Source organism: Geospiza fortis, unplaced genomic scaffold (assembly GCF_000277835.1).
Source record: "Geospiza fortis unplaced genomic scaffold, GeoFor_1.0 scaffold2, whole genome shotgun sequence".
NCBI classification, from domain to species: Eukaryota; Metazoa; Chordata; class Aves; order Passeriformes; family Thraupidae; genus Geospiza; species Geospiza fortis.
Window position 1 is genome coordinate 1,151,795 of NW_005054366.1, and position 27,821 is coordinate 1,179,615.

At 52.0% G+C, this 27,821-nt stretch overlaps 1 protein-coding gene across 1 annotated transcript; it reads right to left on the reverse strand.

Annotated features, from left to right (window-relative positions):
* Nucleotides 1–83: 83 nt before the first annotated feature.
* PCSK6 (proprotein convertase subtilisin/kexin type 6) lies at nucleotides 84–27,821 on the reverse strand. Its single transcript, XM_005424231.2, has 21 exons — nucleotides 27,804–27,821; nucleotides 26,784–26,888; nucleotides 22,505–22,615; nucleotides 21,754–21,897; nucleotides 21,113–21,189; nucleotides 20,380–20,468; nucleotides 17,101–17,273; nucleotides 13,406–13,618; nucleotides 13,081–13,181; nucleotides 11,450–11,553; nucleotides 10,860–10,977; nucleotides 9,841–10,029; nucleotides 9,450–9,586; nucleotides 7,382–7,561; nucleotides 6,696–6,798; nucleotides 5,950–6,146; nucleotides 5,427–5,514; nucleotides 4,234–4,325; nucleotides 2,868–2,997; nucleotides 1,756–1,868; nucleotides 84–1,316 (listed from the first exon to the last, which is right to left on the reverse strand). Exons 1-21 carry the CDS (start codon nucleotides 27,819–27,821, stop codon nucleotides 1,219–1,221), a joined length of 2,580 nt encoding a protein of 859 aa, XP_005424288.2. The 3' UTR covers nucleotides 84–1,218.

The window sequence follows — 27,821 nt, forward strand, 5'->3', positions numbered from 1 at the left end:
AGAGGAGAAAAGGAGAAGGAATAAGACACAAAAAGATACCCCACTCCCATATAAAAAATAGTCCACAGAGAAAAAAAAACAAGGATTGTATAAGTTATTTTTTAAAAATCTGTAAAACAACATAGCCAAGGATATTTTAAACACAATTATATAAACACCACGACTTACTATTAAGAGAGAGCATGAAAAGGTTTGTTTTGGGGAAGGGTTTTGTAGAATTAAGTTTCCTGGATGGATCCCTGGAATGTCTCATTTGGGAAATAGATGCCCAAGAAAAATCACTGCCATGAACAGGAGGATTTTGTGAGAGAGGGGTGTACCCAGCGAAACAGGGGGAAGATCGTAACACAAAATGCCAAGAAAGATTAATTGGGACAACATCTCGTTTAGAGGAAGGATTTAGCTTGCTCCAGAACTGACTTGATCAGCAATGTACAAGCAGTTCCAGGAGGGAAATACATTTCGTGGTAAGGCTGGTCCTTGTGGACAACCCCCCCAAAACCCTACGACTCCTTGTAGGCACACACATGGGTTTTGCCCGGCTGCAGTTACCTGCAGGGCAGAGCCCTGCTGGGCTGACACACCTGCAGAGCCACGTGGGGCAGCTCTGGCTTTGGTCCTCAAACCTCCAGTTATTGCCACGGCCAGAGGGAAGCGGTGACCGACGGAATCCGAACAGGAGTGCTGGAGTGGGCTGTGGCCCCGCTCCAGAGCCACCTGGTTCATCGTTTACCTATGTACAGAGCACGGCGCTGGCAATGCAGGGTTACATCAGCTGCACCTGGCACGAGAGGGCACCAAAAATGAGCCAGGAGCAGCTCTGTCCTCGCAGGTGTGTGAAGTCCTGCCTCCCCCGTGGCGAGGGCTCCCGCCGGCCGCTCGGAGCGGGTGGATCAGTAGGATTCCTGCGAAGAACCAAGTGTGTGTACATGGATCATGCATTGGTCCCTGCTCACCAGGAGTGTTTGAGAGTGTTAATATCACCACTTGTCTGCTGCTTCCAGGCCTTGATCACTCAGGGTACGCTCCAATCTCTGCTTAACATATTGCTATAGAAACGCGCCGACAGTGATATTAAAGCTATCAAACTTACGAGCGAATGCTTGACAGCACCATGTAAACTCTCCCAAAGCTGAAAAAATAAACTTTTGTCCTAAACATTTGGCAAAACTGGGCTGGCAGTCAGTGGAAGTCCTGGATGGATGCAGCCGCTGAACTTTACCCGGCCATAAGACACGTCTGACAGCAGAACTGCACAAACAGCTTCTTTTCACAGAGCTTGTTTGATTTCACCATCTCACAGAAAGTCTTGTCAGCTGGGAGGCCGGGGTGAGGAACAAGAGAAAATGAGAGCAGATTAACATTTTAAATAAACAAACACTGCACGTAACAGGCACAGCAATTGTGCCAGTGTTGGGGAAGACAGAATTGAAAAGGAGTCACTTTTTAAGGGCATCTTTCACATGGTTTTAATGAAGGAATAAAGGAGCTTTGCAGTGAGTGGGAGAATTAGCCCCAAGACTAAACTATAATGAAATACAAGTGCTTGGTGTGTTTGAGCAACAGGCAGATATCCAGAAGCAATGCCAGGTGAGCCACCTGCCCCCCACAGCCGGAGCCCAGCCCGTTGCAGCCATGCCCCAGCAAGCCCAGGAGCTCCAGCACTTTTAGCTGTAAATGGTGAAGGGAATCCCCCAAAACCTCCCATTTTTGCTACCAGGAGAGCACTGCAGTGCCAGCAGCTCTGCCACTTACCATTGGTACAGGTTTCATTTGTCACACAGGAGCCACCGAGGAGGCTGTAGCCTTCCTTACACCTGAGGCAGTTTCCACTGGAGCCCTCACAGGCTGAGCAGTGGTCATCACACCTGGGGACAGAGACATTGCTGTGGCCTGAGCCAGCACCAACACCCTGGCCAGGCCACACTGAGTGGGCTGTCAGCCAAAAGGCATCTGCTGGTACTGTGACAGCCAGACCAAATCAGAGGATGTGGAAAATGGCAGATTTGAAGCTTGAAATGTTATTGAAGCCCTGGGTTTGGTGAGGCCAGCTCAATGCCCAGTGACAGCTAGTGACATCCCAAAAGCTCTTGCCTTCTGGGAAGATTCAGTGGGACGTGCACCTCACCTCCCAGCCATCCCAGCTAGAAAAAGATCTGCAAAGGGAACCTGTGCTGCTCCCATCCATTTGCTCAGAGTGAAGAGCTCAGCACTGTGCTTCCTGCCTGGGGACAGTGGCTTGTGGAGACTGCCTGAAATCTCTGCGAAGGGATGCTGGTCCCTTGTTCCTCCCGGATGAAGAAACAGTGCAGGTGAGTGAAACCCCAGCGGGCAGGGATGGCGCTGTGTGTTCCCAAGTCAACTTTAATCCTCGCCTCTCATGTTTGCTTTCATGAGGCTGAATCCACTCCCACTCCCCACTTAAAGCTCAGAGCTCCAGAGAGAGTGGGAGCAAATTGTTGCCTCCCGGCATCTCCGTGTCTCCCGCACACAGCCCCGTGCCGGGCCAAGGAGTGGGGAACACTCCTCCAACCTGGCCACGGGGCCAATGGAGCAGGTTTAATTGAAAGCTGGAATATTTATCTAAACATTGCAGTTCCTCCCACACCTCCTCCAGAGTGCCCGTGGCTGAGGCTGAGCCCCTTCCACTGTAGCCCCAAGACACCTTGGCTGGCTCTGCAGGCAGCGTGCAGCTCCACTGCTCTGAAATCCACAGGGCAGGGGCGTGTGGGGTCCAGCCCCACAGCTGCCCTGGCTCCCTCAGCCCTGTTCTAATTTCCATCAAGCTGTGAGCTGTTTCCAGCATGATCCTATCGTGGCTGGCAGTGCTCCCCACCAGCCCTGGCTTTGCTCTGGTGGTTCTGTACCTCTTGCAGACTTTGTTGGGCAGCCCGTGGCTGTCGGCGGGGTAGAAACCCTCACGGCAGGCGGGGACACAGCGCCAGTGGGGTGCAGGGCCCTCGGGGGTGCAGGGGGTGCAGTCCTCCTCGCCTGGCCCTGTGGGGACAGGGAAAAGGGAAAAATGGCACCTGGGTGGGTTTGGAGACAGTGCAAACAGCCCCACATGTGATGGGGGGCACCAGCTTGGCTTTGTCTTGCCCATGAACGAGATGCTTGTTGTGCCATGGGGTCCAACTCATGTGCTTGGCTCCCACCCCAAACAACTCAGGTTCCATCCCAAAAAACGAGACAGGACCCAGTGTCTGTCCCTCTGCAGAGCCAAGAGCTGCCTACCAGGGCTTGGTGATGAAGAGCACATCAAAATCCCCTCTGGGCCATCCCAAGCATGCACTGATTTGGATTTCCCCAGGGTGGAAAAGATGCTGAACTGGGCCAAGGAGGAGCTGGAGGGGGAAAGTGCTCCAGAGAGGAGCTGGGAAAGCAGAGTGCCCCACTCTGATGCCTGTGTGTTGTGGCTGGACAGCAAAGCACAGTGATGGAGGTGGTATCATTAAAGGGCTTCCACGCACCAAGCTTGAGAAATGGTTATGCAGGAAAAGGAGGAAAGAAAAGGCTGGAAAAATAATTGTGGTGGAGTACCTTCACACTGACTGGAATAAGAATTAGAAGGGAAATAATTTTCTTCAGGGATTAAGAGCCCATTCCCTTCTAGCCTTGCCAACAAGATCAATAAATATTTTGGATTTAGACTAAGGCAATTGCCCATGTATGATAGAAGAGGTTCATGCCACTGAACATGGATTGTCTAGAGATCATATTATCATCAGATCTATGATGATTTCAAGGGCAGACACAAACATTAACAATGGAAAATAATTGGACTTGCAGGAAGCAAGAAAGGCAGGATTTAAAGGGAATGCTGAGCAATTTGAGGCAGCTGGGGGAAGCCAGGAGCAGCCAGCCCAGCACTGTGGGGCAGCTGGGATAACATGGGATAACACAGGATAACACACCTCAGCTGCCTGACATTTTTATCTGCTGCAAAGCCACCTTCCATCACTCCGAGAGGGTTTTACAGCCTCCCCCGCAACCTTATTAAACTGAAGCACCTGGCTTCGGGGAGATCAAGAAATAAAAAATGGCTCTAATAAAAATGTAAAAACTCCCCTAAAAACCTTTCCAGCATGAACATATACTTCACAGGACATGCTGGAGGACTTGGGATTGCTTTCCCTCAAGCACGCTCTGCCTCAGGCTGGTACAGTGGGGATTGGCACCGGATGCAGAGGGGTTTGGGGTTTTGCACGGGATGCTGTGGGGCCAAGGACGTACCTGTGCTGGCAGGGCAGGTCTCACACCGCCAGGGCTCCCGGCTGAGGTACATGGCAGGCTGGCACTCTGGCACACAGCTCTCCCCTGCCAGGCTGCCGGGAAAGCAGAGAACATTTGCACCCAAAGCTACAGGATACGGGGACTCAACACAGCCCATTCCCATCCCTCATCCCCCAGTGTCCTACGGCATCCTCAGCCTGCAGCGCAGGAGGTGTTGGAAACCCAGCCAGCGTTTTAGGAGAAATTAAAATCCTGCCTGGACCAAAGGGACAGCTGCCCATTCCTTAATTAAGTATCCAGGAGGAAATAAAATTATTTTTTTCCCATGGGCAGCCAGCCAGGCTCTCCTGAAGACCTTTTGCACCAGTGAGGCTCCCTGGAATAAAAGGAAATTGGTTCAGTGCCGTGGCTGGGCCGGTGCTGCTTCGCCGTGGCAGGGATGATTTGAAGTCCCGGCTTAAAAGGATATTGGACAATAAAAAACAAGCACCGTGTGGATTATGTCTGACAAGTGCCTCCACTTGTGCTTTCCTGAGGGAGTAGATAATCTTTTGGCAGCAGGATTTTCTTTGTCTGAACTGCTACACCATAGCTCTGGCTCACTTGCAGCGCCTGAACAGTGCAAACTGCCATTGGATTGTACTTCCATGAGCAATTGGGGATGGAAACCAGCTTCTCCCTAGTGCTGACACTGGGCTCTGTGTCCCACAGATGCCACGGGGCCAGCAGCAGTGGCACCCAGTGGCCCTCACAGGGTCAGGGCTGCCCTGCCTGTCCCTGCAGTCCTGGAAAATCACTGTCCTGTACTAGTCCCACTCAACAGGTACATCAAATAAAATTTTCAGCATGGATGAATCTGAGGGAAGGGTTTCTTCATTTGCAGGGAGCATTCTCAGCCTGCCTGAAGCAGCTCAGACTGGTACCAGCTCTACACAGCACTTACCCACCACCCTGGAAAGAGCTGGGGAAAATGAAATTAAATTTAAATCACGGTTTTCAGCTAAGAAAGAGACGCTAATCACCACCTTTAAATTCCCAGACCTCCAGCACACTGCACCACAGCTGCAGTACCATGGAAGCAGGATATCTGGTCTTGAACTTAATTCACTCTTTAATTTCCCATTGGTTTTCCCAAATTTAAACCACAGGTATGAGTGCTGCAGGTATGAACTCCTCCCGTGCTGGTGTTTTACCTGAATCCCTCTTTGCATGCAGTACATTTGTCTGCTTCGCTGACACATTTTTTACAGCTTTGATGACATTTCAGACAGCGTTTCTGACCTTTCAAAAAACAAAGCAAAGCAGGGAGAATAAAATCCGGACGGTGATTTGCAAGCAGCAGTCAGAGCTGCAAAGCCCCACTGCACCCCAGCAGCAGCTCCCCAGGGTGGAAAGGCACATCCTTCCCCAGCAGATCCCTGCTATTGCAGGTGACCTTATCTGTCACTGCTTGCTAAAAAGAAATATGATTTGCAAGCAGCCAGGATCATTAATTACAGTCTTCTAATTAACAGCTTTGAGTTGAGCACCTCTGCTTTGCACCACCCTCTGAACACTCAGAGGTTTCCCTCCTCCCTTCACCCTGCAAAGTGTGTCAAGAGGGAAATTCAAAGCCAACACTCAAGAATCAAGGTGTGTTCTACACCCAGAGCGCTTAAAATAGAAGCAACCCCTGCACATCGTCATGCTGCAACTTGCAATGATAAACATCCTTACGTTCCTCGGCGTAGAACCCGGGAGGACAGAGCAGCACGCAGGTGCCCATCTCGGGGTGGTGGTAGAGGTTCCTCTTGCAGGCCGTGCACTGGCTGGGTCCCCTCCCGACGCAGCGCTCGCAGCCCTTGTGGCACCGCCGGCACCTCCGGGCACCGTTGTCACCAAAGAACCCAGCAGGGCACGAGCTCACACACATCCTGGGGAGGGAACCGGTGGCACTGGGCTTTGGTGCCAGCGCCGGTCACCTCCTGCCTGAGGCACCGCCCCATCCCTTTGCCTGCAGTGTTTGGGATGTCCCCCAGCCTTAGCAGCAATTGGAGCTCGTTTACTTCTTGGTCTTGTGATTTACAGTGCCTTGGAAGTCACAGCTCTAATACAGGAATCTCTTGTCCCAGCTGTAGGTAAAGTTTCCCTGTGCTATCCCAAGACACTGAGGAGTGGAAGCCCCAGTTCCTGATAGCTCAGCTGGCTGCCCCTTGGGTGTGGGTGATCCCAGCCAATGAAGCCAAAGTTTCTTCCCCAACATTATTATGTGGTCAAGATCCTCCAGGACTCTCCAGCTCCATGTCCTCTACCCCACTATACCCTAATTCAGGACAAGGATCCTCACACCTCCTCCACCCATTTAATTTCTCATACACTTCTTTCTCTATGCAAATATCTATCACCCATGCTAAGCTGTGAGACCTGAGGAAAGGTGCTGCTGTCACCTGGAGACCCCATGGGGACACCCCACCACCACTCACCTGCCAGTTTTCACGCTGCCCAGGCTGTAGTGGATGCAGTTCAAGCACTGGTCAGCGTTGGGGCCATCGCAGCCCTGGTCACCACACTCAGGGTGGCACGGACCTGAGGAGGGAGAGACCAGCTCAATGTGGGAGAAGCTGAGCACCCTCCAGACACCACTGCCAGGATGCCCTGAGCCTCCCTGGACAAAAGGACACCTGGACCTGTCCCCCATCTTATCCTATATCCTATATCTATTATATTTAAAATTTTATCCTATCTATCCTATGGAGCTGCATGACTTTGGGTGTTTGTCTTTCCTGCAGCTCATCCTTTCCAGAATGAATGCAATCCAGCCATACTCTGGCTGAACACTGGTGCAGGAGCAGCTTTGAAAGAGGGACCTGGCTCCTCAGGGAGCAGCAGAGACACCCGCCCCTGCCTGTGCTGGAGGAGGGAAGGTGGGCAGAGGAGCTTTTTTTACCCCTCAGACAGCTGCACCACCAATTTGTGGCTGGGACGGGGCACTTTCCTACCTTCTAATTTCACCATCCTGCTGCCCCGTGCTGGCCACAGGCCCTGCCCCTCCCAGCCTGCCTTAGCCCCAGGCAGGATCAGGCCTCGTGGCTCCCCCACTTTTTATCAGGGTTTTCATTTTCCTGGGCACTCTGGGGGGGAACAAGGTGGCAGCTCAGGCAGCGCTTACCTGCGTACTCCTCCTCCTCCTCCGCCACCTCCACCTGGCTCTGCAGGAAGGCGGCTCTCGACGGCTCCATCTCCAACGTTGGCACTTCCAGTGACCTGCCCCGGGACTGGGGCCCACTCAGGGCAGTGTAGGGGTGCTCGCCTGTCCCGTAGAAGATGAGGCTCCACTCCTTCAGCTTCCCTGTGGGGCAGACACAACGTCACCCATCCTGCTCCCTGTCTCCCCCATGGCTGGGGGACCCGGTTTTGGGGAAGCAGGAGGAGGATGGACTGGACCATCAGGGTGTCACTGCTGGCACAGCAATGCAGAAGCAAACAGTGAATACCCAGTAATGTTCATGAGCCCCTGAGCTTCCAGCCCACACAAATGCAGCTGTTTAAGCCACTTACAAAGGATTTTTAATTCCATAACTCATCTGAGGAACTGCAGCATCACCACAGTCTCCGAGTCCAACACTGGAGAGAACCGGTAATTTTAAAAGCTCCACAATAGAGGATTATTTCTGTCTGACAAAAGCCATCCGGCACACACTGGATTATTTCTTGCTGCTGTTGCTCCAGCCCTCTCTTTGCCTGACACAACAGAAGTCTGAGCTTGGCATCCCCCAAAACACTGTAGTGCACCTGGTGAAACCCCCCTCCAAGGCCTTACACCCACACCAAGACCCTCCACAAGGCACGTGGCTTTGGCAAGAGAGTCCAAAAATGCTGCTGCTTCTTTCCAATGCTGTTTTTCTTCCAATTCCCCATCAATGCGAGTCACTTCATGCCTGCAGTGTGCTCAGCTTTAACTCCTAATCCCTGTGTTACCAGGAAGGGCTTAAAATTTGCAATACCCAAATCCCTTGGCTCTCCCAAAGGCATGAGAGGACACACCTGCTGCACTGAGCAGTGCTGGTGTGGAGCCTGCGAAGGGCCAAGCTCCGGCAGCATCAGCTGGGGAAGTGCCTTTGCCAAAATAATTGAATTTGTTTTAAATCTAAAATATCCTGCATGAGGAAAGCCCAGGCTACACGAGGCTGATGTGGGGGTGCAGCAGTACCAGCGACATGACACTCATAGTATTTAATTTATATTAAATGAACCAATTTAGTGGTATTAAATTAACATTTAATACTCATTTCTGCTATGAGCTGGGAGCATCTTTCCTCTTTTCCTCTTGCTGTGCCCTCTCTGCTTCAAACCCAGTGCAGACCTTTTGAGGGGATGACTTAATGCACTCATTTTCATTTTGTTTTGCCAAACCCTGATGCCCGTGAGGGGCTCAGAAACACCAGCCACAAACTGTAAATACCAGGGCAAAAGCAGCTCTGTGGGCGCTTTGCTGCTGCTCGCTGAGTTCAAAAGATTTGGGGTGAAGGCAGCAAACAGAAACACTTTCAGTGCAATGCACCCCCATGTGCACCTCCCGCCAGAAAGTAGCGTGGGAGAAATTTTTAATATTCTCCTGGCTTCCTATCAATGATTGTGTGGATTTAACACCCCCACAACACACGCCAGCCCCAGGCAGGATGCTTCACGTCCCGCTGCCCCCAGCCAGCGAGGCGGGGCCGGATCCTGCCCACATGGCTCCTGTGCTGGGAAGGGGTCGGGAGCAGGGGGACACAGCAGAGCTGGGGACATGCAGGGGGCCAGGCTGAGCCCAGCCACCCCCCACCAGCATGGTGGCAGTCCAGGGAGGATGTCCATCCGTCTGCAGCCCGAGGGGCATGGTCCCCTTGCGCCGTTGCACAACCAACCCACATGCCAGATGTCCCAGCAGCAAAGCAAAACAAACAAACAACAATTACAGCTCTTGGGTTTCCTCGTTTTGACTCATTACAGTTTAATTTTGGAAACCTGGCTCTTGGGTGCAGCCAGTTTACTGCTACTGCTGCTGCGAGGAAACCAGCTTCCAGCTCAGCCAGCCCGGCAGCCTCCTGCGTTCAGAGCTAACATTTCATTCCCATTTTTTAAAATCTGGGCAATACAGTTTTGCTGGAGACCATAAAACTTACAGCAAAATTTACAGCCAAGTGAAGCAGCCTGGAAAGGGATTTGGGAGCTGGTGGGCACTGGGGGATCCTTACCTTGCACGGCGGGGTTGCGCACTTGGGATGGCGTGTCGTGGATCTCCAGGGTCCACTCCCCCGCCGCCCGCTCCCCCCAGCAGTGCACAGTCATGAACTCCCAGCCCTTGAAGCCTTCATTGGAGTGGTCAAACACTCTGCAATGGTAATGCCACACACCAAGAAATGTGACTTTGAATGTCGTATTTTATCAGAAAAGGGAGATGGGTTGAAATCCCAAATTGAGGATTTTAGGGATCCCCACACGCACACACCCTTGCACAAAGATCTCCTGCAGCTGAAACCTGTGCATGCTTCCCACCTTCCCCCCAAAACCCAAGAAAACTTACAGCAACCCCCTAAAGGAGGATGCTGCCCAGCCCAGACACGCCCTGGCTCTGGCTGCTCTCACCTCCTGGCGAGGAGCTGTGACCGTGTCCCGGCTGGGGAGATGAGGCTGATCTGGAGGTCCCCGCGGCGCGGGTGGGCGATGCTGAGCCGCACCACGACGTGCTCCAGGTACAGCACGTGCTGGTCCCGCTGCTCGGCACAGGCGCTGCTCAGGGTGCTGGCCCGCAGCACGTGGTCAGCTCGGATGTACCTGCCAGGGACAGGGAATGGTGCCAGGATGGGGACAGAGTGCCCCTGGCTCCCAGGCATGGACACCCTGTTAGATTAGACCCTGGTCTCCTGCTGCTTCACAGCAAAAATTATCTTATCTGCCACTGCAATTCCCAGTGTCCTAGCAGGGGAATTTGCTGAATTGCTGGATGGTAACCAGATGAGTTTGAAGTGCTTCAAAGATCTATGCCTTATGGGCTGCAAGGGCGCTGCTTTATTATAATTACGAGTGCAGCACTCCACTTTGGGCTGTAATTAGTGTCTGTATCAGATAAATAGCTTCATGAACACACTTGGCTCTGCACTCATTCCTGTTTTGCATATGCAAGTCTCTAAAAGACTTTTCTGATTAACAACTCTCTTGCTCTACAGCCAGGCATTGGTAAATGAGGAGCCACTTGGTCAGGTCCCTGATCCCACTCTTCACCTAGGAGGGACTGACCTACCAAGAATGAGATGTGAACCTGAGCTAGAATGAACTTGAAGCCAAACTCAAAGAGAACCAAGACACTGGAAATCTGGTAATTTTTGCAACAAATCACCAGGTTTTGGTGTCTTCCATCAAGACAAAGTGTTCAGTGTAAGGGCGGAGAGACCAACACATCACTGCTCACACAGGACCCACCCAGCAAGCAAGGTGGGTTTGGTCTCTCACTGTCAGCCCTCAAAAATTCCCTGCTGATCACTCGTCTGGGAAACAAAATCTTACAAAAGGGAAAAAAAAATATCACCCACTGTCAAAGCTGGCCCTGGAGAGCCCTCATGGGATCTGCACTTCACTGAGCCATGCACAGACCCCACAACACTCACTTGGGCACCCTGTCTAGGCTTCCCACGCAGACGTGCTGGGGAGGAACCATCCTCCACTTCTTGGCTTCCACCACAATAGCGTCAGCATCCACCAGCCCAAAGCCATATAGATGGCTAACTGGAAAGAGAGAAGACTCAGAAACCCTCAGCCTTCCCAGCAGGGATCAGGAGCTCCTCCTCAGTGCTTGATGGAGCATCCTCCAACCATTAGGGAAGGTGTGGAGTTGACCCCATTAGGGTGTGAGATGTTTCAGCACATGGAGCTCATCACCCTGGCCAAGTTACACCCCAAATCCACACTGGCACTATGGAAAACCCATTGCTGGGAGCAGCCCAAGGAAAGTAGCAAGAAACTCTGCAGCTCAAGAGAGTCTCCACCCAACAAGTTTTCCAAATCCCCACCAAGCAAGAGTTCCAATCACCTCACCCCATGAATTACTGCCCTCTCCTCCCTCCACTTAACAGCCTGAATGTAGGAATGAACCTGATAGTGGCCACCCACAGTGAACTGTCCCCATGAATAAAGTTCAGGAGACCTTTCTTTTCCCTTGGCTGGCCGTTCTTGCCCTGCCATCCCCACAGCCTCTCACCTTTATGCCCTGCTCCATTGGTTTTCCAGTCGGGTGCTCGCAGGTGCCCCGGCCGTGATGTTTTAACCAGCAGGTGCTGGACATCCCTCCAGGTGAGCAGGGGGCTGCAATGACACATGGCTCATGGGGTGGCTCTGCTGCTCCCAGTCCTCCCAGCAGCAGCAGGTACCCCACTGAGTTAAAAAAAAAAACAAAAACCACACCAGCCACCCCTCTTTCCTCTTTCCTGCTCGAAAAAAAAGCAAGAATTGATGATTTAAATGCTGACAGCCTGCCACCACTTGAGGAGCCCAAGCAGAGTGGTGGGCCCCAGGAAGGGATGCCACATGCCCATGGGAATTGTAGGATTTACTCCTGGATAAGGCCATTTAGCTCTCAGGCTCTAGGGTACAAATGAAGCAAATCAGGAAGATTTTCCCCATTTTTTTGAAGGAGACAGGGAGCAAAAGCTGAGGCAGGACAGTGGGCTCAGCAGCTCGCTGATACACAATGCTGAGCAAACCTTCCCTTTAGAGAAATAACAGCAAAAAATTGCTGGAAATAAAACCTGGGTTGTTCATTAAACAGAAAAATTAAACCCAAATCGCCTCTACCTCCCCAGGCTGGGTTTGTGTGTTCAGAGTGCTGGACACTGAGTGCTCTGGGCTTCTGAGCCCCCTCATGACCCCAGCTCAGGGATATTGCTGGAGAATTTTCCTCGCTTTACTTACAGTCAGCTGTTCAGCATCTCGAGCTGGGATTTATATTGCTCTCGAGCAACATTTAAAGAAAGAAATTCAATTTATTCTCTCTTGTCATAATGGAATGCCTGAGCACCAAGCTCTGGTAGTTAATGTTGCGGTTTATGCCTCAGCTAAACTATTCAAAAATTACATTTAAAGCTTTTAATATATTTGTAATGAAAACTGCATCTCCGGAAATGCTCTCACCCGACCTGGGTGTTGGGATTAAACCAGACGAGGAGGAATGGAGCCACAATCACCATCCCTGGATGAGAGTGCAGTGCTGCCCTGAGGCTTATTCTTATTCTCAGCCTTTATTTTATTTCCAGTCCATAAAAATAATAATAAACTCATGAGAAGACACTCCATGAAGCAACACAGGGATGCCCAAGGGCTCTTCCTGGGCTGGGGGATCATGATGGAACCAGGATGGGACTGGGATGGGGACAAGAGGAAAAGAGCAGCTTGTTTGAACCAGGGGTGTGTCACTGAAAATCAAGTTCTGTGAGTTTTTGACATTATGAAAAAGCAGTCCTTTTCCCCCAGAAATGCATCACTTCTGCTGACATTTCCCAATGTCTGAGATGTTTTCTGACTTTTTTTCCTGGGAAGTATTTATAAAACTCCCGTTGGAGCTGGCTGTCAGCAGTTTCAGTGCACCTACTGAAAAGCCTGACTGATGTCACCAATCCCAAACTTTGCAACACATGGCAACACGTGAAGAATTAGATCAATAAAACACCTGTGGGAAGATCAGATTCCAAACAACAACACTGCCAGCAAGGAGCGATTTAAAACAACTCTGTCATTTTGGTCACTCCAGAGGAAACAAAACCACCTTTTTTCTTTCAGGTTTTGCTCAGCAGGTGCTAAATGTGGGAGCATGTCTCCTGACCAGGTTACACTTACTTTGCCTCCAAGGCCAAGGCGATGATCCCCGCGACCATCGGGGCGGACACGGAGGTGCCGGTGTGGCCGTCGGTGCAGCGGTGCCGGAGATCCGTGGTCACCTGTGAGAGAGGAGCTGCAGCCCCCAAAATGCTCCCAGCACGGGCACTACCCCAGCAAACCTCCACCCCTTCACCCATTTACCAGGGAAAACACGACATCCCTGAGCAAAACGCACTGCAGGCTAAGGACAAAGCCTAGCTCTTACAGCTGAGCCATCACCCAGCCCAGCCAACAGAAAACCCCCGGGGGATGCCGCCCCATTGGATGTTGGGGTAAAACTCACAATTTTCCGCTCATAAAACGCGCCGCTGCTGTAGGTGGTGGCGAGGGTGGAGGCACATTCCTCCAGGTACCAGGGCTTGTAGCCATTCTCAGTGGTGCTGCTGATGGAGATGGTGTAGATGCTGTTGGTGTAGCCATCACAGGAGCAGTAATCGCCCTCTCTGCCGCCATTCCCCGACGCCCAGACAAAAATGGAACCCAGTCCCCTGCGACCCTGTGGGCACAGAGGGCATGGAGGGTTAGAGGAGGTGTTTGCCCAGGATGAGAGGTGATCTCAGCATGGGGAGGAGGGGTAAGTCTGGTTCTTGGGTGTTTGGTTAGGGTGGAAGGATGGGTCCCACCCGGCCCAGCACTCAGCCCCCTGTATCAGTCCCCACATGTATCCCTTGGCTCAGCCAGTCCCAGTTTACAGGCAGTGACTCCTGAAAATGCAGCAACAGGATTTTGGCATTTTCCATGGGGGAAAACATTTTGGGTACTCAAAGTCCCTGGACCACAGCATGGTGCCTTTAGGGATGGCCCTCCAGGAGGAACTGGCAGGGAACCCCCAAACCCCAAATCTCCCGTGCCCACAAAGCCCCTCATGAACCATCCAAACCACCAGAATCCTTCTCCCAGCCTATCCTTTAAGGTTTCTTTTCCTTGTCTTTTATTTTTTAACTCCCACCCTTTTCCCCCCAATCACTTGGCTGGAACCTCTGATAGAGCCATCCCCACTGGGAACAGCTGTGACCCCATTGGGAATTGGGGGGTGGGAGGGGTGTGCCTGCTGCCCAGACCTCCCCAGAGCCAGGGGAAAATCCCACCTGGCAGCAGCAGCTGTGGTGCCAACACGGGGCCCCTAAAGAAGCCAACACCATGGGAATGAGCCCCATTCACTCCTCCATCCAACCACTGCCAGGACACCCAGGAACAACCCAGCCCTGCGGGGGTTCACAGCAAGGTGAACATCCTAAAAAGGAGGATTTTTGGTGAGCCAAAAGGGTTAGGGGCAGGAAATGAAGTGGCTGGTTCTATTCCGTGCCCAGTGAGGCAGAGCTCTCCGGGGAGGATGGAGCTGCCGGGCTTGGCAGGCGGCAGCTTCCTCCACAAAAAATAATAATAACAACAATAATAATAATAAAGCAGCTTTGCACTGGAGGAATTCACCGGGATTTATTGTGGGCTTTAGGCGCCGGGGGGAGCGGGACAGTTTATTACCTGTCTCGCCCCCCTCCTGGGGCACAGGCTTTCTGAGCTGACCCTGCCTCTGGATAGACAGTCTAAGTCAGGCTCTTTCCTTACTTTATGAAAGTTTTCATTATCTGGGCTGCCTCCCAGCAAAACTGGGTGGGTATTTCCCTAGCAAAGATTAATAGAGCTGTCTGGAGCTCTGCAAGAAAAAGTGTAATTGCCAAGGGAATTACTGCCCTGCTCCACGTCACAGAGAGCTCGACCCAGCTTGCCAGCCCACCAAGCCTGCTGCTGGCATCTCCCATCCCACTTTCCAGGGTTTCCTGGATCTCCAAGGAGGCAGCATCCCAGCCCACACGCACGGCACAGACAGCAACCGTCCAGCTCACCCACATCAAAGTCAAAACACCTTCAAGGATGGGTCCCACTACATGCAACCCAAGCTTCCCCAAATCACTAATCAGAGGAATAAAACCTGACACAATTGGCCAAGCATCTGGAGATGGAGCAATGATTGTGATTGGGATCAGGAGACTGGGAGCCCAGACCTCCCTTTCATCCCTCACCTGAGTGTCACACCTACAGGACCCAAAAAAGGCTCAGACCTGCTCCAAACCCACATCCCCTGATGCCCAGGCAGGGCTGCACTGGGGCAAAGTGGGTTTGGAGACAGCACAGTTACCTGAGGACATGAACAGGCACATGAATGACACTACAACAATGTACAGCTAACACCTGACAGCATTTGCTGGTGAGCAAGAGCTCACCACATATTGCAGCTCCTTCGGATTGGAAAAATCCATTCTTTCCCTTTGCTCTCAAACAAGCAACAAGCAAGATTTCTGTAAGCAGTACCCAAACATCCAGCTTCTTAATTTGCCATCCTCCTAAGACAATGCAGTGCCAGTGAGGGTCTCCTGGTTGCTATAAAACCTGAATCTGGGCATCATTTAAACCAGGGAATCCCTCCCTGGCCAAGCTGGGGCTGATCCAGCTCACCCCAGCAGCTCATGGGTTGGCTGTGGGATGCACAGCATCTCCTGCTTCTGCAGCTCTGCAGGGCCTGGGTGTTTGCCCAACAGCACTCCGTGAATGACCAGGATAAATATCTCCTCGTTAGCTTGGGAACTAATAAAGTGTGGCTGGAGGAACAAGAAACAAGATGATAAATTACCCCAGCGCAGTCCTATCGCTAATAGATAAAGGTTATTTTAATGTTTCCATTAAAAACTCAATTTTAAGGATTTATAACTTGGTTACAGCTGTTTGCTCGGGCTAAAGGTGGCAGTTAACTATCTGCTTGCAGCTTTCCTTGTTATTTAAGGAGATGGAGTTGGCAATTACGAGTTGTGCATGTGGGATAGTGGGTGCTGCAAACACGGGGTGGCAGTGGAGGGACTGGGGTGTCCCCTGGGAGGCAAAAACAAGCATCCTGAGACAGTGGGGCTGTGCTAGGGAAGTACCCTGCTGCTGCGTGTTTGCTCCTGCGTGGAAAAATAAGGTCTAAAAAGCAGCTTGTTCCCCGTATTTACACGGCGTGAACTGCCCGGCACTTCAATGGATTCCTCGGCAGGCTCACCACCCCAGCAGGAAATCAAGTAAACAGTGGGAAAAGCACTCCACCCTATTTTTAGATAAGAGGCCGCCCCAACTCCCGGCACGCTGCGGGACGAGGCAGCAGAGGAAGGAGCGGTGGTAGAGGTTGAAGTGGGGGCTTCACAGCCCGGCCTGGGGCTGCTGGCAATGGAATCCCACTCCCAGATTCTCTGGAGCACCCAGGGAACAGCCACTGTGGAGCCCTGAGCCACTGCAACACTTACTCACAGTGCCCACCAAGTGGTCAAAAAGGCCTTTTTCCCAGTGCTTTTAGCCAATATTGGGCATTTTTTAAAAGTACCCAAAAAGGGAAGGGGCACAGGAAGGGGCCAGAGCATCCCCAGCAGGGATTGACAGCTGTCAATCATATGTGATGTTGGCCAAACAAGGACAACAATCCATTGTCAGATCCTGTGGCAACACCCATGTCCCTCCCCAGCCATGACACAGCCACTTGTTCTGGGTGGAAAACCAGGGGAATGCGTTATGTGACAGAGGCCCCTGGGAAAGGATACCAGGAACCCAAAGAGCATGGAAGAGATGGTTGGACATACTGGGGATTGGGATACTGCTGTTTCCATCCACACCAGCATCCAGGGGGACATTCTGGGGTGCAAAGTTAACCCCCCAAGAACCGCTTTGGGTTTCTCATCCCGGCAGAGCTTCGCACGACCTGGGGCCTCCCTGCTCTGCCGGGGCTGTGCCGAGGGGTCCCACCAGCACCAGGCACCTCCTGCCCTCACCACCCTTGACCGCCAAATCCAGGGGAGCTCTTAGGGGACAACTAGGAAAAATTAGAGCTGAGTGGCTCCCCCCGCCCCAGCCCTAGTGCTGGCATCGCCTCGGGGGCCGAGCTGCCCATCCCCGCGCCAGACCCCGGGACAGGAGGAGGAGGGCGAGCGCGTCTGGGCGCTGTGGGATCCACACCTTTTTAATGCCTTGCTCAAAAGCCTGTTTGGCCAATAGACCAGGTCCATCAACTGTCTTCCCATCATCATCTGGCCCCCAGCTCGCGCTGTAAATGTCAATGTAATCGGGTCTGATGCCAAGCGACTTCGCTTCAACAACATCTGTTACATCTCCATCTAACATACGAATGCCTAAAAGCACAAAAACATCAGACATTAGGGCTTCATGGCGTGGATGACAGTGTGAGGATTGCAATCAAAGGGCTTTGTTAACGGCGGCGGAAACCGCACGGCTCAGGCACGCCTGGAATAGCTTCAGCCCGTGGCCCCGCATGCCAACAAGCCTGGCAGCAGGAGGCTGGGGAGCTATGGGGAAGCTTTTCTGTGTTGCTGGCTTCATGTGATGGACAAGGGGGTGTTAAATTTCACTTCCCCTCCTCTGGTGGGGAATGAGTGGTGGTAGTGGTACTGCACTCCCCAGCGACAAAATCCCCCCACTAAAATCCTTTTTTCTCCCCTTTTGATTCCTTAGCTAGCACATTTCTCCACCTGGAAGATTTTGGCATTTCCTGAACACTTGTGCTCCACAGCTTCAGGCACATTGGTGGGATGAAGCCTCTCTCCTTGAGTGGGGATGACTGTGACTGTTCCCAAACCCCATCACTGCCCAACTGATACCAGCAGTTCCCTGGAGAGGGAAAACCCCCAGGAAAAATCCCCAGGCAGTGGTTTGTATGGCCCAAATCAGAGCCAGGACCCCAACACATGGTGGGACAACAAAGCCACCTGGGATAACTCTCAGCTGGGAATGCCAGCAGGTACCAGCTAGGATGCTCACAGGCAGAGCCCACCAGCCATGGTGGGATGGGCTGGGAGATTGCTGCACAACCCCAGCCTGTGACTGCTGCAATATGAGAGCACAACCCCCTCTGCTCTCCATCACCCTTTCCCTGCTGGATTTCCTCTCAATACAGTGGGTAGAGGGTGCCAAGCACCCCAACAGGCTGCCCAGAAACAGCCCTTGCAGGAAAAGCAATGCTGGAAATTTCAGCATCGTATTTTGTCAGCCAGGGAGAGTCTGGTTTATGAAAACGCATTTCCCCTTCCACATGTATTTTGTCTTAAAGCAAACAAATGCAGGCAGATGTCATTCCAGCTGCAGCTGCGCTCTGGACACCAGTCAACTCAAATATCTCCTTCTGACGCTGTCCCCAGTCAGCCAAAACCAAGCTTAGAAATGTAAAATCAGGGAGCAGAGCTGTTCCCAAAAAATTCCTCTTTGTCAACAAGAAAACACAAGGAGAAAGGGCGAAGAGCCAAGCCCAGTGTCTGAGCTGCACACGGCAAGGAAAGCCAGCTGAGGGATGGGGTTTGTGCTTGCTGTATCTGGCTGTTCTCATCAGCAAGCCCAAAATCAGCCAAAAAGTCAACCCAAAGCCAACCCAAAGTCTGCCCAGACACAGCCACCCACAATGAGGGGCTCCCTGGTCAAATATGGGGAGCAGAAGGGAGCAGGGGTGGGTGCTGCAAAATAAATGAGCTTTGTGTCACACAGGGAGCAGCACCGACCTCCAAAGCGAGCGTTGGAGGAGAGGGAAGAGGAGGAGGAATGGCAGGAGCCCTTTCCTTGAGCAGTGATGTGTTTTGCCCAGGGCATATGAAAAGCAATGCAAGAGCACTGAAGAGCAACCAGTAAAATTAGATGGGAGCTCTCAGAGTGTGACAAATAGGCTTCCCCAACAAGTTGTGCTCATTAATCGCTGGTTTATTTGTGTAATCCATCTAAAATCACTCTCACTGCAGCTATAGCATATTTTACTCCATGATCCCAAACTTGATAGGGCTCAGATTCTATTTTTCCCCTTTGCCTGCTCACGTTGTGGGAAGCCCCCGGCCCCCAGCCCTCTGCCAGGTGTCTTGTCTCACTCAACACCTCCCCAGCACACCCCTGAGGCAAGGCACTCGTTAAAGGGAGCAAATTAAAATGAGACCCAGAGGTCGTCATAAAGTCAACAAGGAACTCTCGTCTCCACAGCTGCTGTAAAGAAAGGAGCATGAAGGGAATGGCCTGATCCTGTAGGATCCAATAAATCCCACCATGAGCTTTGCCTTGCTCTGCTGCTGCTTGCTGTGTGCTTAGAGATGGGTTTTTAGAGGCAAGAAGGCTCAAAGAAGCAAAAAGCCATCACACATGAAGGGGGCACAGGAGATGGGATGGGATGATGTGCCATAGCCCTTACAGCCCTACCAGTCCACTCTTCACCCTCCCTGGGGTTAGTTCTTCCCTCTGGAGATTTTCCCAGCATAGACAACCACAGGAGCTACTTGGCCAAGAGCAAGATCCCTGTGGACATTGCTCCCATGCAGACACAACACTAACAAAAGCTGTTTCCTGCACAGCCAGGATGAATAAGCCAAAAGAAGGAATTAAACCCCAAATCCACTTGTGGGCATTTGGGTCCCTGCTGCTGACAGTCACTTCTCCCAGCACTGGGGTGGTAGGAGGGGCTGCAGCAAAAGCCCCTTTCCTGTTCCAACCATGCCAGGGATGGGCTGAAGGCTGAAAGAACCCAGCTCCAGGGATTTGTCCCCTACGCTGTTCCACCAGCCATGTAAGGTGGGACACCACACTACCACCCTTGCTAAGACCCTCATGTCCCCAGGGTTGCCCCAGCTTAAACCAGTTCAGCTAATACAAATGAACTCAGCAATGCTAATTAGCACTAGGATCCAATTTGGTAATAGAGATTCATTTGCTTTCCATACACGTTATTTGAGGGGCTGTGCAGAAAATCCCCCCTATATGCATCTCTAACCCCCCACCTTCTTGGTGTTTTTTCCCCCTGAGGGTATTTTTGGGGTTCTCCCCAGGCCCCCTGCTCTGAGCAGCTCCTCAGCATCCCTTGACCCCACAAACAAGTGACATCAGCTCTGAACCTCAGCCAGCACCACTGACCACAGCAAACACAGCCACCCCTAAGGACAGACCCCACAAGAGCAGTTGTGGACTTTTGGGGTGAAAACACCACATCCTCAATCCACATACACCCTCACAGCAAGGATGCAGCCCAAGCAGAAAGATTCCACCCTAAATCCATGGAGCCAGAGCCCCCTGCATGCCACAGCACCCATCCTCCTCCCCCAACACCCCTGGGGCTCCCTGCAGCCAAGGCACCACCGAGGAGACGGGGAAGCAGCATCCCAGCTCTCCCCCAGGAGCCTGTTGGTGTGACCAGGGTGGCCGTGGTGCCTCAGGGGGATGGTGAAGGGCAGGGGAGCCGTGGAGGTGCAGCCTCACCTCCGATGCGGGCGTTGTAGGCGATGCCCACGATGCAGTAGGAGTTGTTGGCCGCCGCTGCCACCTCCCCCGCGCAGCGAGTGCCGTGCCTGCAAGGAGAAACCCCATCAGCTCTGGCCATGGCAAAGGATCCCCCCAGCCACACCCCACCCAGCACCCAACACCAGCCCCAAGGCTGGAGCAGAGCAAGAAACTGCCCTTACCCAAAACCCACACCAAGTGGATGGAGGAAACTAATGCTGAAAGCAATTTGCTGTTTGCATTTTGCACCTAAATCCAATTTGCTGTTTGCATTTTACACCTTGATGCAACTTCCTCTTTGCATTTTGCACCTAAATGCAACTTCCTCTTTGCATCTTGCGCCTCTATGCAGGCTGCTCTTTGCATTCCTGTTTCCTTTCCACCTGTAACCATCCCACTTTAACTGAAGCCCAAAAAATGCATCCAGGCTTTGCCATCTCAGCCACCCATCCTGACACATTGGTTCAATCCCCAGCCAGGGCAAGGAACCCCCTGGTACTGTATTGGGTGGCTGGAGGATTCATTAGCAATTGGTGTGGTTGGCGCCAGCTGAATTTGCATTAAACACAAGGACTTAGTGCAAAGCCCTTAACACAGCCTCCTCCTCAGCACTGGGAGTGAGGAAAGGGATCTGGAAGTCACCCCAGAGGGGACACCCTGCCCTCAGGAACACCCCCAAACCCCTTGCTCCATTACAATTATCATCACATACTTGTTCTCATTGCTGGCATCATAGCGTGGAGTGGGGTCATGGTCATTCCCATTAACATCATAGCTTGCAAGAGGGTCCTGAAAATATTAGATTCACCATTAAATTCAACTTACTAGGTGCTTGTGGTGGCCAGTAGCTGCAGTGATGGCCAGTGCAGGCAAGCAGAGCAGAAAATTACATGTTCCCTTGAGTTTCTGTCTGTTTGCTCGGAATAAATAGTTTTAGGCTGCAGTCCTGCGTGTTTCCCAGGGGAAATATCCTGCTACCTCAGGAACTGCTCCTCTGAACCCCAAATCCTGCTGGGTTCAGCAACCCCCTCCCTCCCACTCTGGCCATGTGGGGTTTGAGCTGGGGCTGCACGGGTTCATGCAGGTTCTTGGCTCTGCCCTGGTGAGCAGAGGGAGGAGGCTGCTTCCCAGGCAGCTGCAAAGGGAGTTCCCCCAATCCTCTTTATCTAAAAACCTCATTTCCTTCTTAAAAACATCTCAAGCTTTAAAAAAAAAAAAAAAAGAAAACAACAAACCTTTTCCTCTAAATATGCCAATGCACAGACTTCAGCTGTGTTTACACACTGAAATTCTCCATGAATCAATTCATGGTGAGGATCAGCCCCAGTCCATCCCGTCCATCCCCCAGCTCACGTAGTTCTGCAGGAGGTCGGGGTGGTTCCTCTCTATGCCGTCATCCAGGATGGTGACCACCACGTTCTTGCCCGTGTAGCCCCTCTGCCAGGCTGCCAGGATGTTCATCTCCGACCTGCACCGACTGTTTTTATCACCGCAGTGCTGCAGGGACAAACACAGCTGCAAAAGGGCTGCAACCCCATTCCAGCCCATCTAAGCAAACAGCCAGGCTGGGAGCCCATTTAATCAACCAGAAAATACATTTACAACCCACCCCCTGCCATATAACTTGCAGATTTGTTATAACTTTACTCCACAGATCAAACCCATCCTGCAGCAGTTAATCCAGGCAATGCTATCTCCCCATTATTCTTTTCCTCTTCCATTTCAAGTACTATGGGCTCCTGGGTTTTGAAGTGCTCACTTCCTTTCCACCCTTAATTTTCAATGAATTTCCCTGTCAAATACAGATCGATGAAGCAGGGAGGGAAAAATTATATTACAAATAGATGGCTGCAGCTCTGGGATGGGTAAAATACAGCAGTGCTGCTCCCAAGCCTTTGCTGTGCAGACCATGAAGATGGGCTGCTAACAAGGGTGAAACACTTCCAACCAGACTCTCAGGTGTATTAATTCACAATTTTTAAATCCTGCTGCCAAGCACATTTGATGCTGTTATTTTATTACTGGCTGGGCTGAGCAAAGATTGATGATGCATTTGCTTAGAAATAAATGACCCCCCATAAAGCAGTGACAGGGAGACACCCACCAGGTACCACATGTTGGGCCACACCGGGTCATTGAAGGGCAGGGCGTGTGGCTCCCCTCTGCCCTGCCTCTTCTCCCTCCTCTTCACCTCCTGCTGCTGCAGCCAGTCCACCTGCAAGCAGAGACCTGGGTCAGCACCACCCATGGGCACTGAGCCTGGCATTGCCCACTGAAATGGGATGTGGGATGCAGAAGCAATGCCAGCCTCAGCCTCAACCCCGTGCTCTGGCAAATCCCCATCTCAGTGGTCAGAGCTGCTGTGGAGACAGCAGCTCCATTTGGAAGGAGACGGGATGGATGGACAGACAGACAGGGTGAGCTCAGCTCGTGGTGCTGTCTAAGCCAGAGCAGATTCCTCTGCTGGAGCAGCAGAGCCCTGGAGCACAAACAACGGCGCCTGGAAGCGCGTGCCTGAGCCCCCCCGGCTCAGCGCAGCACAGAAGCACACGCTGGAGTCCCGCTGGAGACAGACCACATATTTCAGTGTTTAGTCAAAGTTTTGGAGAATACTCAGGTGCTTGGCTTGGTTTTTGGGATGATCCTTCCTGCCGGCTGGGAGGCAGCAGCTCAGCCCTGAGGCTGTTCCACCTGGCTCGGGGCTGCTCATCCTTCGAGCTCCTTCCTCCTGATAAAATAACAAAAACTGGGGGCTTTACCCAAGCACAGCATGCATTTCCCAAAAATATGTGACGGCCACACATGGCTGTGACAGATCTCAGGGGACGTGGCCAGCTCCACACAAGTATTTTTGGCAGTGGCTGCGTGTGAGGTGGCCTTGGAGCCGACCACTCTGACATTTGTTTGCGTTCCAGCGGGGCATGACACGCAGGGAGATCAAACGGGAAATGATCTGGAAAAGGCCATGATTGGGAAATGCTGGTGTTTGCCCACGGCACTGTGGTGGGAGCTGCCTAAGGTGCTGCTTTGGAAGCAGCCACATCCCATCCCTATCAAACATTAACCGCCCCCCAGACCCTTTATTGCCACACAAAGGGCTTTCCTGTCCTGTAAAGGTGAAGCACAAGTTTAGTGAAAAAAGGTTATAAAAGTAATTTATGGACCAAATCTTTACAGATGTTTGTGCTGGTGGAGAAAGGAGGCACCAGCCAATGAACTGGGAGGGCTGTGTGGCACATCCCTCCTTGGTGGACACTTTCTTCCTGATGGCTCCGGGTCTTTTGGGAGCTACTCATGGGGATGTCTCTATTGTTGTGACTAAGGTTTTGTAACAAAAGGAATAAAAATACAAAGTGCAACTTTTGTTGAGCTCATTTATGTAAAACTGTCAGCTGAACTGAGTTCCTGCACAGTTTATTGCTTGGTGCCTCAGATGGAGGTGGATGTCAGAAACCTGACAGCTTCCAGCCTAGAGCTTGGGTTTTAAACACATATATATTATAAAGAAAAAAAAAACACTATTGAAAGGGAGGAAAAAAATGTATTTCATAGAAAAATGATTTTCCACGCTGCCTTGGCTGCTGAGAGTGCACCGCTTTGCTTACACAGTGATGGATTTAAACACTGGAAGCAAAAATATAACTTCATGGTCTAGTTAAAAAAAAAATAAAAATACATTAAATAGGGGTTATGGCCCAAATAACAGGCTTTTTTCCTTAAAGCACCACTCCCTGGCAGCATTTCCATGAGTCTGGCTGCCCAAGCCACAGCTTGGGCTGCTTTGCAGGATGCAGGAATGATGGTAAGGTGTGGGATTTTGGGGGTTTTTGTCAGGAGCTGCCTCACAGGGACGTCTTCATCTCAAACAGGCCCCTGATCGACCCCAGCGCTGCCAGCCAGGGGTCGATGGAGCCATCGTGTGTGGACACAGAGAAATCAGCAGTTTAAGGACATTGATTTCAAGGAAGAGTTGATAAATCAATGTGGCTGACATGGGAAAATAGGCAAGCAGGAGGAGTCTGGGGCATCCCTGCAACAGCTCCTGCAGCTCATGAAACTCAGATCAACTTCCATTGCTGATTCAGGCTGGGGAGAAGCATCTTGAAAATGTAAAATAAAGGGGGAAAAAGGCTTTTTAGTACTAGAAATGGCCCAAACTGTTACAGTCCTGAGGCCCAGGGTCCCAGCTCTACCCTTGCAAACCCTAATTATTGCAGAATCACAGAATGGTTTGGGTTGAGGGGGACCTTAAAGCTCATCTCACTCCAAATCTTCTGCCATGGGCAGGGACACCTTCCACCAGACCAGGTTGCTTCAAGCCTCATCCAGCCTGGCCTTCAACACTTCCAGGGATCCCAGTGGCTGTGCAGGAGTTAAAGTGGAGGTCCAGGATAAACAAGATGGTTCCAGCACACGTTTGCCATAAAGCACAGCAAATAATTCAGATGGGGCTGGTTTTGCTGTGGTGTGTGGCCAGAGGCACAGGGACCAAGGCCATGGCATCCCCTGATGGGGATCAAGAGACTGGAGCAGCGAGGATGGAGGCTCAAGCGCTGCATGGACCAACAGGAGCATTCCAGTGAGCAAGGGAAGTTTATGGCAGTAAGAGCTGCAAGTGGAGCCCTAACAGGGGTGGCACAGCATGGTGTGACCCCACTCTGCACCCCACTGTCCCTCCCCAGCTCCCACCACCATGACCTATCCCCAAAATTGCTGGATTTTCCACATCCTTCCTCCCTTTCCATGCCACATCTCTTGGCTCATAGCAGCCCCAGCAGGAGCAGCCAGCTGCCCCAGGGGTCTCTTGGGGCAACAGGGCAGCTCAGCAGCAGTGTGGTTACCCAAGGACCAGACCCTGGCTGCTTCCCTGTGTGTCCTGGAGTCTCCCCTTCCCCAGACTTCTCCTGGGGGTGGAGAGCTTGGCGTGGTCCTTCTGCCCAGCTCATGCCACCGAACCCCACAGCAAACAAACAACAGCGCTGGAAACAATAGCCCCCAGAAGGCATGAACCACCCAACATCTGCAAACAACCGGATTGGCTGGTTCCTCAGGATTTCTGCAAGATTTGTTTCCATCCTCCCTATTCCAGCTCCTGTCCTCGTGCCTCGAGGTGATGTTTTCCTGCATGCATGCTAAGCTGTTGCCATCTGAATGCATCACTTAAACGATTTGTAAATGTACATGGGAGAGGGGGAGAGACAAGACATGCCAACAGGTTTTGAACTGATAAGGAAGGATTAAGAGAACAGGAGTTAATTGCTCCAGCTTGGAGCCCACAGAGCAAGGTAAGGTAAAGGTTAATATGACTAAAAGCCAATTGATTTAGTTTGCATTATAACCAGACTCATTTAAATGGGGGTATTTCAAATGCAGAGAGTTCGTTGTTTGCTGGGATGCCTGTGCACCCCCTGAGGGCGAACAGCTTTAATTAAAGCCCAGCACACTTCCAGGGCACCAGGCTCCCCTCGCCGAGGTTTCCCCCGCTGGCAAAGCAGCCACGCGAACCAACGAACGCCTCCTCCTCAAAAATGTGCTACAGACCTTGTCCAAATATTGAACAGCAAATCTCTGCGGAAAGCCCGGGGAGCGCAGGGCTGCTGTGTGCATCTGGGGAGATGCAGATGGGACTGGGTGTGGAGTGGGTTGGAGATGTCTTGGGAAGGAGCATCCCAAGGGTGTCTGAGCACCCTGAGGATGGCCAGGCATCTCTGCAGGCACCAGCAGCTTGGGCTACCTTCACCAAAATGGTTTTTTCCTGCTTTTATATCACCCTCTCCCAAAAAAACCTTCCCACCATTAACCCTTCCCCTGCTCTGCACAAGTCACATTTCGCAGAGCTCAGGGGGAGCTGCAGGAGGAGGACAGCCACAGGGGAGCCCCAGCCCTTCCCCACCACCCCAAACCCAGCTCGCCCAGGTCCCTCCTTGCCTTCTTCCCCCCACCCCATTACTTTTGTCAATTCAGCTGCGCTGAAAATCCCTTTGGATGCTTGCTCTAGGAAAGAAGCAATGCAGAGCTATTGCCAAGGATTTCACACATAGCAACCATTGAGGCAGCAAGTGTTGTGGCAACTGGATCAACACCCCGAGCATGCAACAGCCTTTCTGTCCTGGAAAGCTTTTCCCCCTTTTCTTCCTCCCGGCTTTCAGGCAGATGTTAGTGTTTAGTCACTTTTACGTATTTTTCACCACGGCTCTCCGTGCCCGTGCCCAGTGAGTCACTCGTGTGTGCAGGGCTGTGGCTCAAGGGTAACATGTCATCCCGAAATGCTACAGCTCACTTTTGACCCAGATCAAGCCAACAGCCTCCTCCAGAGACAGGTGGGGACCCCCATCCACCCACCCCACAGGGGCTGGGGGACGCCAGGGTGCCCAGCCCTGTACCTTGGGGTCCATGCGGAGGAAGTTGTGCGGTCCCCGGCTGCTCAGCGTGGAGCGCTTAAATGTCTTGCTGTGGTGAAAGTGGTAGTAGTTTTCCAAGCTTCCAATCTGAAAAAAAAAAAAGAGGTTGTTTGGGTTGTTTCTTTTAAAGTCTGTTTTCCTGTGCCTGCCCTCCCCATTTTGTACTGGGCAGCATCAGTGCAGCCGTGCCCTGCACCCCAAATCCCTCAGTCCCACAGAGCTCCTGGGGCTGGGGAGGATGCAGGATGCTGGCACCAGCCCCGCTGCCACCGCTGTGACAAACAGCGTTGGTGGTCGGACGCTGCACTGGCACAACAGAGCCCGGAAAACATTTTTATGAATTTTCACCCATTAAATGCATCTTTGAAAACTGCCTTTCATCAGCTCCCAAGCAGAAATAATGAGCTAAAAATGAGCTCAGCAGCTGCGGCGCAGCCAGGGGAGCTGTGCCTCATCCTCCTGCCTTCTCCGCCCGGCGCTCCGGCTTCGCCCCGGCTGCACATCAGGAGAGGTGATGTGATCCCTGGGATGCTCCTGGGAAGCGTGGGATATAAATGTGCATCGCCTGGAGTGAGGGATGGCAGCATTTGCAGGAGAACACGGTGCCAGCCACGCCACCCTGCCAAGCCCCGGGGTGGCTGCGCTGCCTCCGGCCCTCTCAGCCTGGCATCTGGAGACACCACAACTCCTCTTTTTTCATCCCAAAAGCACGGATAAAGTCCCGGGGCTATGCAATGAATCGAGGGATCTCAGCCAGACACCGCATGTGAAACATCCCACGGGGATTCACAGCCAGAGGGACGGGAATGACCCAAAAGCTGCACTCGCTGGTATGTGGCTCCCAGATCACATAATTTGGGTACAAATTGGGACTTTGCTATAAATTCACTTTTGCCTGAGTTGGTTTCCTTTTTTTTTCCACTCCACCAAAAAAACCTACATTCCATGTCATGTCAGGAGCTGGATGTTGGGAACCAGTGACATTCCCTGTGTCTTGCTCACAGGACCAGAAAGGGCCAT

What these genes read in the sequence shown, in the direction of transcription:
- PCSK6 (XM_005424231.2), bottom strand. An exon ending in CGTTTTATGAGCGGAAAATT is followed by an intron (nt 13,182 to 13,405) that starts GTGAGTTTTACC and finishes CCTCTCTCACAG; the next exon opens with GTGACCACGGATCTCCGGCA. An exon ending in GGCAGCGTGAAAACTGGCAG is followed by an intron (nt 6,147 to 6,695) that starts GTGAGTGGTGGT and finishes TTCCCTCCCCAG; the next exon opens with GATGTGTGTGAGCTCGTGCC.